The 13,194-nt window shown below is 36.5% G+C and overlaps 1 protein-coding gene across 2 annotated transcripts in view; it reads left to right on the top strand.

Annotated features, from left to right (window-relative positions):
- eif5b (eukaryotic translation initiation factor 5B) overlaps positions 1 to 10,449 on the top strand; it is a 37,830-nt gene extending 27,381 nt beyond the window's left edge. For both annotated transcript variants that reach the window (XM_056456661.1, XM_056456660.1), the window contains exons 16-25: positions 155 to 233; positions 718 to 821; positions 966 to 1,127; positions 3,155 to 3,286; positions 3,393 to 3,524; positions 4,815 to 4,891; positions 4,984 to 5,148; positions 6,306 to 6,444; positions 6,585 to 6,746; positions 9,478 to 10,449. In XM_056456661.1, the coding sequence (XP_056312636.1) occupies positions 155 to 233; positions 718 to 821; positions 966 to 1,127; positions 3,155 to 3,286; positions 3,393 to 3,524; positions 4,815 to 4,891; positions 4,984 to 5,148; positions 6,306 to 6,444; positions 6,585 to 6,746; positions 9,478 to 9,585 (1,260 nt within the window). In that variant the 3' untranslated portion in view covers positions 9,586 to 10,449. The remainder of the gene's footprint in view (positions 1 to 154; positions 234 to 717; positions 822 to 965; positions 1,128 to 3,154; positions 3,287 to 3,392; positions 3,525 to 4,814; positions 4,892 to 4,983; positions 5,149 to 6,305; positions 6,445 to 6,584; positions 6,747 to 9,477) is intronic.
- The last annotated feature ends 2,745 nt before the right edge of the window (positions 10,450 to 13,194 follow it).

Below are 13,194 nucleotides of genomic sequence, written 5' to 3'. Positions count from 1 at the left end.
CTTTATGTTCACAAGCAGCACCATGAAAAATAATCTCAAGAAAGCATAATTGAGGCACTATGAAGTACAGTCAAGTTTACTCGTCTTTTAAAGTGGGCTGAAAATGTGGTTACCTGTTGTGTCTGTAATGCCTTGTGTGTTGTTTAATCCTCAGGGTCTAAACGCTGCTCTCTTCTATGAAAACAAAGACCCTCGCACATTCGTATCCCTGGTTCCGACATCAGCTCACTCAGGTAATGGGAAAAAATCTACGTTCAGATGTCAGACACTAATAAAAGGCTCTATTCTAAACAAATGGCAAACAGAATGGCATCAGTGCTTTAAAAAAAATACCCTTTTTCGAAATCCAATCCTTAGTAGGAAGAAATTAGAAATATTCTTTAAAACTCAAGACATGATGAGGTTGTTTGCACATGATTTTATATTTGACACACGAGACTCATGGACATTTACTCAAAGAATCGCAATCGAAACCAAACTGTTAAACATACTTTTGGAATGCCTTATTTTTTGTTATCTGGAGAGACTTTAAAGGAAATATTTTTAAATATGAGTCCTTTAAAATGGTATTTAATGCCCTTAATGTGTTTTTTATTATTATAAACTTATTATAGAAAAGTGATATTTATAAACTTTCTAAATATGATCTGTTTTTTGCCATCACATAGCTAGAGAAGCTGATATGGCAATAAACTCAAAACTGTCTCTCTCCGTCAGGGGATGGGATGGGGAACCTCATTGGCCTCTTGGTTGAGCTCACTCAAAGCATGCTGGCCCGCCGACTGGCTCACTGTGATGAACTTAGGGCACAAGTCATGGAGGTAAGAGGTTAAAGGGCAAGCTCAAATTGTAACCATCTGAGTCTGGCTTAATCAGTTCATTCACAATAGTTTGAACCTAATATGTGTTTTTTTTATGGATCTAGCTGTAACATAACCTTCTCTGTCCATATCCTGTATCCTCAGGTTAAAGCTCTGCCTGGCATGGGTACAACGATAGACGTGATCCTAATCAATGGTCATCTACGGGAGGGAGACACCATTATCGTCCCTGGAGTGGATGGACCAATCGTCACACAGATTCGAGGGTTGCTCCTCCCACCCCCTCTGAAAGAGCTCAGAGTGAAGGTCTCATGAACAGTTCATTTATTTTGGTTATGCTTGATTATTTGTTACTCAAAGGGCTCCATGTTTTTTTTTTGTAGTACTTGTGGTAATTTAATAAAACTAAATAGTAGCAGTCAACAAGTATTTTCTTTTTTGTAAGTTAGGTACCAAACCGATCCAACATTGATATAATTAAGGGCAGCTGGATACAGGGTCACTAATGTAGAGCAGAAGGTCATCAACATATAATGACAGATAATGGTCTGTACCCCCTCTTTTAATTCCTTTATACAATTTTCTTTGAGGGTTTCCAAAAAGTATTGATGACAGCGGACATCCCTGACTGGTCTCTCGTGGTAGCGGAAAAAAGTCAGATAGAGAATATTTGGTTCAAATAGATGCTGAAGTGATTGATATATTATTTTAACCCAAGACATAAAAACAGTACCAACTTTAAGACTGCAAACAAATAGGGCCATTCAATGCGATCGAATGCCTGCTCCGCTTCCAGGGAGATAATTACCTCTGGGTGTGACAAGGATCCGGAGAATACATTATTTTAGCCAGTCTACAGATATTAAAAAAATATTTATGGTTTTTAATTATTCTAGTTTGATTATCTGAGATTGTTGAAGGAAGGGCACATTCTAGATGACAAAGAGTACTTTCTAATCATTGACAGAACTTAATTGTCCAAAGGAAACATGTATACAGCTGTATATTGTTCACAATGCACAGCAGTTTTACTCTGGCTTTATTTGATATATTTTATTAGCAAAATAGAGCTGAAAGTGATTGTATTAAAATGTAAATATCTTGATTTTAACTTGTTTTGACTATAAAATCAATATAATTTTGCTAAAAGTAAAAACACTTTCGCTTATATGGTTTTGTTTAAATACATTAGGGTAGGGCGATGTCGACCATTTTGCCATTGTACGATGTCTAATGTGAAACATCGCGATGGACGACTTAATCATTGTTGTAGGCGGCGGTGAATTAATTATGAATAATTAATTTATTCATAACGGATTAATTATTTGTAGCCTACCGTTTCAACTACCTGACCCGCATGGTCTGTTTTACCCATAACCAAATCATAAATAAATAAAGTATGAATTGGCAGAGTGATCTGTGTCGATCTGTGAGCGTAAAAATGAAAGATTGAAGCAGTGTACTGACGCTGTGACACATTACCTGATAGATTCGAAAGACCGAAGAGTTGTTAGATAGAGACAAGATTAATTAATTATCACATTTAACAATTATAGTGAGACGCGATACAGCGGTACATCCTTGATGAACTGTCCGACATGCACTGCTCTCTGGGTTTTTGTGCTCTAAGCACCCGCTGACTGCCTTGAGTTCAGACATGCGCATATGCGTGATGTGTGTTTTCAGCTGTATAGTGTGGACTGAGATCTTTTCAGAAATGTTAGATGAAACGCCAGTGTGGATGTGGATCGTGTTCTTTCAAAAATGTCATTTTAAAACTAAGACGTATCAGTGTAAACGGGGCCTGAGTGTGTATTTTTCATGAGCGGGTTGCTGCTGCGATGGAGGCACGGTGGAGGATCCCAATGCTGGCTCAGCATCATGTCTATCCGCTATCGGCCCAACCCTATTATACATATTAAAAACAAGGCCTTAATTTTTTTTACTTAAATTTTTTTTAACCATCAACACTGTTAACTTTGAACTTTCTTCTGATAATGCAAATTTAATTTATTAGATTTAAAGAAACAACTGCAGCATGTGTGTCCTTTTTCACCTTGTAAATGTAAATGCACAATTTAATTTTCCAATTAACACAACATGCATAGTAAACACAGACAATATTTACTGCAGAACACATTAAAATCAGCTAATCATAGTGCAAAAAAAAAAAAAAAAAAAAAATATATATATATATATAAATCAATTATTTCTGATGGTATCGGGTATTTATGTTAGTCATAGATGCAGCAGTTTACATTTACTAACTGAATTCGAGTGATCTTTTGACCCCCATTTTTATACATCTTAATTTTTTCTCTTTCTTGCTACAGAATCAGTATGAGAAGCATAAAGAAGTATGCACTGCTCAGGGAGTGAAGATCCTGGGAAAAGATCTGGAGAAGACTTTGGCAGGTCTGCCCCTCCTCGTCGCTCATAAAGAGGATGAAGTGCCAGTGCTGAGGGTAAACCTATTTCTTTTCTCTTATGTTTTCTCACTCCATCACTAATCAAGTCATGCGTTAACAGTGATTTTAACCCGTCCTTCATCCTGATGTTGACTGATTGCAGGATGAGTTGGTCCGGGAGCTGAAACAGACTCTGAATGCCATAAAGCTGGAGGAGAAGGGTGTGTATGTTCAGGCCTCCACACTCGGCTCTCTGGAGGCTCTACTGGAGTTCCTGCGTACATCCAAAGTGCCTGTAAGCTTCCAGTAACCACACCCACTCAGTTTCAGAAAACACAATTCTGAAATGTGACCAAAAAACTGTTAAAGTATTGAATTTTGGAAATTGTGTTTGAATATTGAGACCAGTACATTATCTGAAAACTGAATACATAAGCTTTCACTTGGCGCCAATAGACTTGTGTTTAGTTTCATCTCTTTAGGTCTCCCCATGTTTTCCATTCAATAATCTCCACTTTCCTGTCCCATTAAAGATAAATAAATAAGCTTTCCATTATTAGATGGTTTGTTAAGATGAAACAACATTTGGTAGAGATACAACTACTTGAATATCTGGAACCTCAGGATTTTAAAAAGTCTCGCCCATTGGTGGTGATCTGTCCCTCATTAGCATAGACAGCCCTAAGTGAGAAGCAGCCGTCCACCATTAGAGTTTTTTTAGGATGTGCAAATGAACAGCGTAATCTCTCCATAGACTATTATTGTATGAGCCAGTTTGTGGGCATTTTCATTTTTTCACAGAACGAAAAAGGGCACAATCTCATTTGAATTTAAAACGACAGACACTAAAACAGCACAATTTTTATTAAATCTTAAAAGTGGCACTTTAAAAGATAATTTGTGGGGTATTTTGAGCTGAAACTTCACATACACACTCTAGGGACATCAGAGACTTATTTTACATCCTGTAAAAAAAGTCTACAATTTTGATGAAACAATAAATTTTTGGCTTAGCAACAGAAAACCAAAGTCACACATATTTTATTGAAGGATATTTGCCATATATTTACAAATTAGCAACTTTATTGAAATGTTTGAAGTAGAGATGCACAGATACCTTCATGGCTTAGTTGGCTTATAAACACAGAATATAGAGCACGCGCAAGATCGGATTTGGATCGTTACCAGCAAAAATATGCGGTATCGATCCGATATCTGATCCAAGTATCGGGATCGGTGTATCCCTAGTTTGAAGACTTTTACTTTGCCAGCATGCCGGACTTTTATTTTGACAGTGACGAGAAAGTCAGCATTTTTGCACCTTGGATTCTGTTTGCATGTGCTTGTTTTCAATCTGTGTTTTAAAAGTGTGCTTTGTGTAAAACTGTAAGTAAATGTGGTCTGAAACATTTTGATATTGTTCTTAAATACTAGCTGAAATGCAAATATTTCATGATCGACATTTCTCTCATCTTGAATGCCAAGTGTTGTTGTTTTATTTTTTCCTGCATTGAGCTTGTTGCTGTGTAATAAGTTTCTCTGGTATTCAATTTGTATTCTCTCTCTCTCTCTCTCTGTCCTTCAGTATGCCGGCATCAACATTGGTCCTGTCCACAAGAAAGACGTCATGAAAGCATCCACCATGTTGGAGCATGATCCTCAGTATGTGTTCTGATTGATAATGTAATTAATCTGCTCTTGTGACATTTTCATTATTTTAATTTCTCTCTCTTTCTCTCTCTCTCATCCTGTAGGTATGCAGTGATCCTGGCATTCGATGTGAAAATAGAGCGGGACTCTCAGGAGATGGCGGACAGTCTCGGCGTTCGCATCTTCAGTGCTGAGATCATCTACCATCTGTTTGACGCCTTCACTAAATACAGAGAAGACTACAAGAAACAGAAGCAGGACGAGTTCAAGTAAGTCACTTATTTCCACTTTTTTTTTTTTTACAGTTTATTTTCACTGGCAAATGTCTTTAATCAAAGTTTTTAGTTAAAGATTAGTTAATCACCTAAAAATGAAAGTTCAGTCATTAACTCTTCCTTCCTTCCATACATCCATCCTGTTATTTTAGCTGTCTGTCCATCCATCTTATCATTTTATGTTTGTTCATTCATCCATCCATCCATCCTATCATTTTATCTGTCTATCCATCTGTCCATCATCCTATCATTTTACCTCTTTTCATGCATCCATCCATCCAATCATTTATCTGTCTTTCCACGCATCCATCCATTCTACCATTTTATCTGTTTGTTCGTCTTTCCATTCTATTATTTTATCTGTGTCTATCCATCTGTCCATCCATCCTATTATTTTATTTGTCCATGCATCCATCATCCATCCTATTATTTTACTGTCCATGCATGCATACATCCATCCATTCATCTGTCTCCATCCATCCATCCTATCATTTTATCTTTGTCCATCATAACATTTTATTTGTCTGTTCATCCATCCATCTGTCCATCCATCCTATCATTTTGTCTATCCATGCATCCATCCATCCTATCATTTTATCTGTCCATGCATCTATCCATCCATCCATTGTATCATTTTATCTGTCCATCCATCCTATCATTTTATCTGTCTGTCCATCCATTCATCTTTTTTTATGTCTGTCCATCCATCTATCCTATCATTTTATCCTTCTCCATCAGTCCATCCTATCTTTTTATCCATCTGTCTATCCATGGAAAAATGTTATTAACAAAACAATTCATTAAAGAATCTTGAAAAAAATATGCACGATTTCCATAATTTTTAGGCAGAAACCATTTTTAACATTTAAAATTATGTAAACAAACTAATTGAATGTAATCTAGTGTAAAATCCTTTAAATAAATGAATGTTTGGTAGATTTTAATGCAGACTGATGCTGTAAAAAATCTGTCAGTGAAAGTGTACAAAAGCATTGGTACTTTAATATTGTTTTTGACACCCATTTTTGTTATTTGTTTTGTTTTTTGGTAATTGACGCACAAGGCTTAAAGTCTGTGTAGTTAAAATAGTTTCAGATAATTTCTCCTGATCGTCTACAGTCCATATACCTCCAAGTTTCTCTTTTTTTCAGGCACATAGCGGTGTTCCCCTGTAAGCTGCGTATTTTGCCGCAGTTCATCTTTAACTCCAGAGATCCCATCGTCATGGGCGTCACTGTGGAGGCTGGGGTATTAAGGACGGGTACACCGCTCTGTGTGCCCAGCAAAGGGGTGAGATGTTTACATATGACGGGATCCATAGTGATAGAAGCAGGAAAAATGCTGCAGGAAATGTTCCAGCTTTGGCAATTTAGCAGTTTATTTCAAGACCAGTGCATTTGTAGTGCATTCATTCTCTCTTTCTGTGTCAGTTTGTAGACATCGGCATTGTGACTAGCATTGAAGTGAATCACAAATCTGTGGACACGGCTAAGAAGGGACAAGAGATCTGTGTGAAAATAGAGCCGATTCCTGGAGAAGCACCCAAGATGTTCGGACGACACTTTGAGGCTGTTGATATCATTGTTAGCAAGGTATGCTCTCTTTGTATTGAAATGTACCCATTACAGCTTACATGGTGTCAAAAATATAGCATTGGTTTTAAAAAACTTTACAATAAAAATACATGAATGAATGAATTTGATCATTAAGCATTAGTTAAATGTCATAAAACATCAATTATTTGAATGCAATTTTTAGTTTTTTTTGTTTTATATTTTCTAATTGATGTTTACTTAAGGACATTTCCTAATATATTTTAATTTTGGACAAGGTTTCTTTAAATTTTTATTTAAAAAAAAAATTAAGGGGGGGTGGGGGGGAATCATAAACTTATAAAAGTTTTTTTATAAAAATGGGGTAAAATAGGAGGTCATACCAACGTTTTTGGAACTGCCCTAAGATTCAAGAGTTTTGGGAAAATGTTTAAAAAGAAGTAGATAAGATTTGAGATGTAGAATTACACCTTGATCAAGTTGTGTGTTTATTGGTAACACTGTTCAAATAAATGTTTAATCAGGAGAAGAGATTTGTACTAAGGATATTATTACTGGTTGCAAAAAATGATAACTCCCAGAGGTGGCTGAGTAGATTCAGAGATTTAAACAGGTCTATATAATAGAAAACAATCACTGCATGTCTACAACTGAACAGGTGGAAAAGTATTACACTATATTTAGATATATACAGTTGAAGTCAGAATTATTAGCCTCCCTGTTTATTTTTTTCTGTTTAACGGAGAGAATATTTGTTCAAGACTTTTGTCAACAGAATAGTTTTAATAACTCGTCTATAATAGCTGATTCCTTATATCTTTGCCATGATGACAGTAAATAATATTTGACTAGATATTTTTCAAGACACTTCTATACAGCTTAAAGTGACATTTAAAGGCTTAACTAGGTTAATTAGGTTAACTAGGCAGCTTAGGGTAATTAGGTAAGTTATTGTATAATGATGGTTTGTTCTGTAGACTATCGAAAAAAACCTATAGCTTAAAGTGGCTAATAATTTTGACCTTTAAAATGGCTTTTAAAAAATGTAAAACTGCTTTTGTTCTAGCCAAAATAAAAGCTGAACTATTTTGAAACTTGACCGCCGCACGTGTGTCGGAACAGCTGACGGTGGCCATAGCAATGACAAATGGCAGAGGATCGCGAGCTCACAAATGCATTTAAATCCGTAAACAAAGCGGCACATGTTGCGTTTTCAACGTGATTTTAGACGCGATATGAGAATTATGAGAGTTAACCAGATACAGTACAAGCCGCGTGGAGCGGTTACAAGTAACAAAACACAATTAAATACATAATTTGCAAGCTAGAGAAAACAAGGAGGAAACCATTTTAATCACACTTACTTACACTTGTGAAATGGAGGAAGAAACTGATCCATGAACTGTGTACTATAAAGTTCCTGTCAAGCTCTGACAAAGTCCTATATATCAATAGTCTTTTCTGATCCTTCCTTTAACAAACCGCTGACAAATCCCCCATTGTAAGCGTGTATATTGCTGAAGCACTCATCAGAAAAATGACGGGAAGACAGCACAAGGCTGGGGCTATAATGCTGAGGTAATTTTGCAAAAATAAACTTCAACCACTGACTCTTCACAGCCTCATCTTTGGGTAGGGAAAATGACTAACTTTCCCTCACACTTCAGAGCACAGCATCTTCGCGAGATGATTAAGCCGGGATCTGCTACAGTGTTTGTCTTCCTATTTTTCTTTCTGCAGTGTTTGTGGGCAGGACCAGGGGTTTTAATTTTCCCGGGTCTGCGCATGCAACAAATGGGCTTGAGTTCCATATCGACAACCGGGCAACCATTTTGGAATGAAAATTCCAATAGAGCAACAGCATATTATAAATCGGTAAAATAAACTATTAAAAGTGCTGATGATTGTGATAGTAAGTGTTGCATTGTCATCTTTGAGGTTGTATCTCAGCTTTAATGCGCTTCTTAAATAAATAAATAAAAAACAAAGCAGCTGCTTGCCATCGCGACAGCAATAAGATCCAATGGACAGCCGATCGCTTTCACTCCAAGATGGCGGAATCACGGGGCTGTTGCTGGGCGCTGCGGATGCAATGGAACGTTGTATTGAGTGTCGCCTCTTGGTCATTCCAAGCTCTTTGGTCATATGGAACTCGCGTCGACGACACTGCTAAAGACTCACTGCTAGAATTACCGCGTCGATTCATTCTAACCACTATGAGTCGACTCTTTATAGATGAATCTATAGTTTTAAACATGGTGCACTTTCAGATTTAACCCTTAGCTGGATATTTTACTTAGAGCAGTGTTACACACTACATAGAAGGTCATTCTCAAAAACCCATAATAGGGGCTCTTTAAACTCAAAAAACTAAAAATGGAAATGTTATCTTGAGTATTTATTGAAATTATGGTATGTTGCAGTAAATCACCATAAATACCGGACTCCAAAGTTACTTTAATGCTAAACATTTTACTTGAAAAATAAATAAATAAAACATATTTATTTATATTTGTGTACAAGTTCACTTAATAAAAACAATGCATTTTTCCCAAAATAGGGTTACACTAAACCTAAAAGAGTGTTCAACTAAAATTAAAGTGAAAAGCTAAACGTATAAATTACCATATTTTACCATAAATGAACATAAATTGATAGCATGTATAATAAATAATAACAAAAAAACACCACCAAAATCATCTTCCAGTTAATGACACATCTGTATATTCAGCCTGCCGTCTGTTAATGATCTGCTTGAAATGTTTTTCAGATCACCCGTCAGTCCATCGACGCTCTGAAGAACTGGTTCAGAGACGAGATGCAGAAATCCGACTGGCAGTTAATCATGGAGCTGAAGAAAACCTTCGAAATCATCTGAACACACCAGTGACTGACTGATCTCAGATCTGAAACGCCCCCCTGTGCGCACACACACACAACCGCTATACGTCGCACACTCCTGAAGATCACGGAGACATAAGTGTTGCTCATACATTACAGGACATTTGTACTCGGACACAGCCTTGCACCGTCCCATGAGGAGGACTAGTTAATTACATGTGTGTGTGTGTGTGCGTGCGTGCATGGGTGAAAACTCGCACCACTCCCTTTTCCCTCTCTTTTTGGGCTGTAGGGAGTGTTGGAGACAAAAAAAGTAGAAAAAAAAAAAAAAAAGCGAAGAAAAAGGAAAAAATGTTTTTCTGTGAGAAACTGAAACTATTACCACTGTTTTAAACAGTGACAAATGTTAGAGAATTGTTAGACAACCTTTACAATTATTCCAAACGTGCCTGTTCTCTTTAATCAATCCAATTCTATTTTCCTCCTTCTCAAAAGTTGACTGTACAGCTGGATTAAACTTGAGCTGCTGATTTGGGGTCTGACTTTAGATTCAAATCGATGAGTGTGAAGAGGCGGCAGTGTTGATGTAAGGAATGACTGCTGAACAGGGGTTTTAGATATGGAGAAATGTTTCCTTGACAGTATTTTCATTTGCCCTGCTTTTTCTTAACCTTTTTGGAGTGCAGATCTTAAATGGTCTCTTTTAAAACGGTCGTCCTCCTGGCCAGAGACGAACAGACTGACACTCTTCCTCTTTCGGGTTTGCTTTGTGGCCACTGACACCCAGAGTGTGCGGATGAACTTGGACTAAAGGCCCTTCCCTTGCTCATTTTGAATATAAAAAAATGTCAAAGAAATTGATATGTGGAAATCAAAAATAAAGAGATGGCCTATTTATAGACACGCTGACTGACTTTTTGAAGTTTTGGTTTTGCAGATTTCTGTCTGTCTATCTATTTATCCTTCTGTCTGTCTATCTATCTGTTTGTTTGTCTATCCATCTGTCTATTCATTTATCTATCTGTCGGTCTATCGGTCTGTATTTTTTGATCGAATCTATCTTTCCATCTATTTGTTTATTTGTCTGTCTGTCTCTATTTATGTCCATCTATCTATCTGTCTCTGTCTATCCAATTTTTCTATCTGTGTCTGTCTATCCAATCTATCCATCTAAATATCTATTCATCGATCTATCTGTCTGTCTATATCTATCAATCTATTTATTCTTCTGTCTGTCTATTTGTCTATCCATTATCTGTCTGTCTATCTCCATCTATTTGTCTATCTGTCTGTCCATTAATTATCTATCCATCTGTCTGTCTATCGATCTGTATTTATCGATCTAATCTATCTTTCCTTCTATTTATCTGTCTGTCTATTTATCTGTCCATCAATCTATCCGTCTGATCTACCTGTCTATTCATCGGTCTATCGATCTGTATTTATCTAATCTATCTGTCCATCTATCTATTTACCCATCTGTTTATCCATCTATCTATCATATGTGTGTCTGTCTATCTGTCTCAGTCCATCAATCTGTCCATCTGTCTGTCTATCGATCTGTCTAGTTATTCATCTATCAATCAATTATCTGTCCATGTCTATCATATGTCTATCTGTCTGTCCATCAATCGATCTATCTGTCTATTCATTTATCTATGTCTGTATTTATCTCTCTGTCAATCTATGTATATCTGTCTATATCCATCGATCTGTCTATGTCTATGTATATCCATCTATCTGTCTGTCTATCCATCAATCTGTCTGTCTGTGTATATCCATCTATAGCTATCTTTGTCTAGTTGTCTATCCATCTATTTATCTGTCTGTCTATCCATTGAACTATCCATCTGTCTCTCTATTTAAATCGTTTTTTCTATCTTTATATCCATCTATCGCTGGACAGATAGTGATAGGAAGATATACAGACAGAAAAACATAGAGAGAGATAGACAGATGGTTCATAGACGGATATATCAATCTATCAGTCTGTGTATCCGTCTAGCTATCTATCTGTCAATCTGTCTGTCTTTCTGTCTGTCTATGCGTTGATCTATGTATATCCGTCTAAAGCTGTCTATCCATCTATAAATCCATCTATCTCTGTTTGTCCATCAATCTATCCGTCTGTCTATCGATCTGTATTTATCGATGTAATCTATCTTTCCATCTGTCTGTTTGTCTATTTATCTGTCCATTTGTCTATCTGTCTTCGATCTATTTGTCTGTTTGTCTACCTGTCTATTTATTCATTGATCTGTCTGTCTGTCTATGGGTCTGTATTTATATATCTGTCCATCGATCTATTTATACATCTGTTGTGATTGATGGACAGAGATAGACAGACAGACACACGTCTGTCTGTCTATCTTTCTGTCCATCAATCTATCCATCTGTTTGTCTATCTATCTGTCTATTTATTCATCTATCTATCCATGTCTATCCATCTATCTATCATCTATCTGTCCATCAATCTATCCGTCTGTCTATTTGTCTGTCTATCCATCTATCGATCTGTCTGTTCATCAATCTATGTCTGTATTTATCTATCTAATCTATCTCTCTGTCAATCTATGTATATCTGTCTATATCTATCTATGTATATATCCATCTATAGCCATCTGTCTATCTGTCAATCTATCTATCCATCGATCTGTGTCTATGTTTATCCATCTTTGTCTAGTCGTCTATCCATCTATCTGTCTCTCTATCTATATCTGTCTTTCTGTCTGTATATCCATCTATAGCTATCTGTCTTATCTATCTATCAATCTATCTATCCGTCTATAGCAGGGGTCACCAATCTCGCTCCTGGAGGGCCGGTGTCCCTCCAGGGTTTAGCTCCAACTTGCCCCAACACACCTGCCTGGGTGTTTCAAGTATACCTAGTAAGACGTTGACTAGCTTGTTCAGGTGTGTTTGATTAGGGTTGGAGGTAAAATCTGCAGGACACCAGCCCTTCAGGAACAAGTTTGGTGACCCCTGGTCTATAGCTATCTATATGTCTATTTGTTTTTCTCTATCTATCCTTCAATCTGTCTGTTTTTGCGTTGATCTATGTAAATCTGTCTAAAGCTGTCTATCCATCTATCTATATATATCTATGTACATCCATCCATCCATCCATCCATCCATCTATCTAAAATGTTTGACTGAAAATGCCGGTATCCATCATTTATTTTAGTGTTTCCCAACCCTGTTCCTGAAGGCACACCAACAGTACACATTTTCAACCTCTCCCTAATCAAACACACCTGAATCAACTTATAACATCAGAAGAGACTCCAACACCTGAAGTTAATGGGTCAGAAAAGGGAGACATCCAAAATATGTACTGTTGGTGTGCCTCCAGGAACAGGGTTGGGAAACACTGATTTATTTAATACGCTATTTATTTACCCATGGTCAACGGTAAACACTGAATTAAAAAAAAATGTAAATGTACATTAAAGCATGAAATGAATTATATTCATAAAATCATTTAAAAATGTTTTTCACTTTATATGTAACATTTTAGATGTGTCCATATTTAATAATGTTTTAAAGAATTTGTATACAGATAGACTTACTATTTGATTAGTAAAGTTTGCTTGTGATAGACTAAGAATTTGAAGCAAGATGTCATTAACTAAAATTTTCTTAAAAT

The sequence above is a fragment of the Danio aesculapii genome, chromosome 1, assembly GCF_903798145.1.
Source record: "Danio aesculapii chromosome 1, fDanAes4.1, whole genome shotgun sequence".
Taxonomy (NCBI): Eukaryota; Metazoa; Chordata; class Actinopteri; order Cypriniformes; family Danionidae; genus Danio; species Danio aesculapii.
This window is presented reverse-complemented; position numbering and strand designations above follow the sequence as displayed.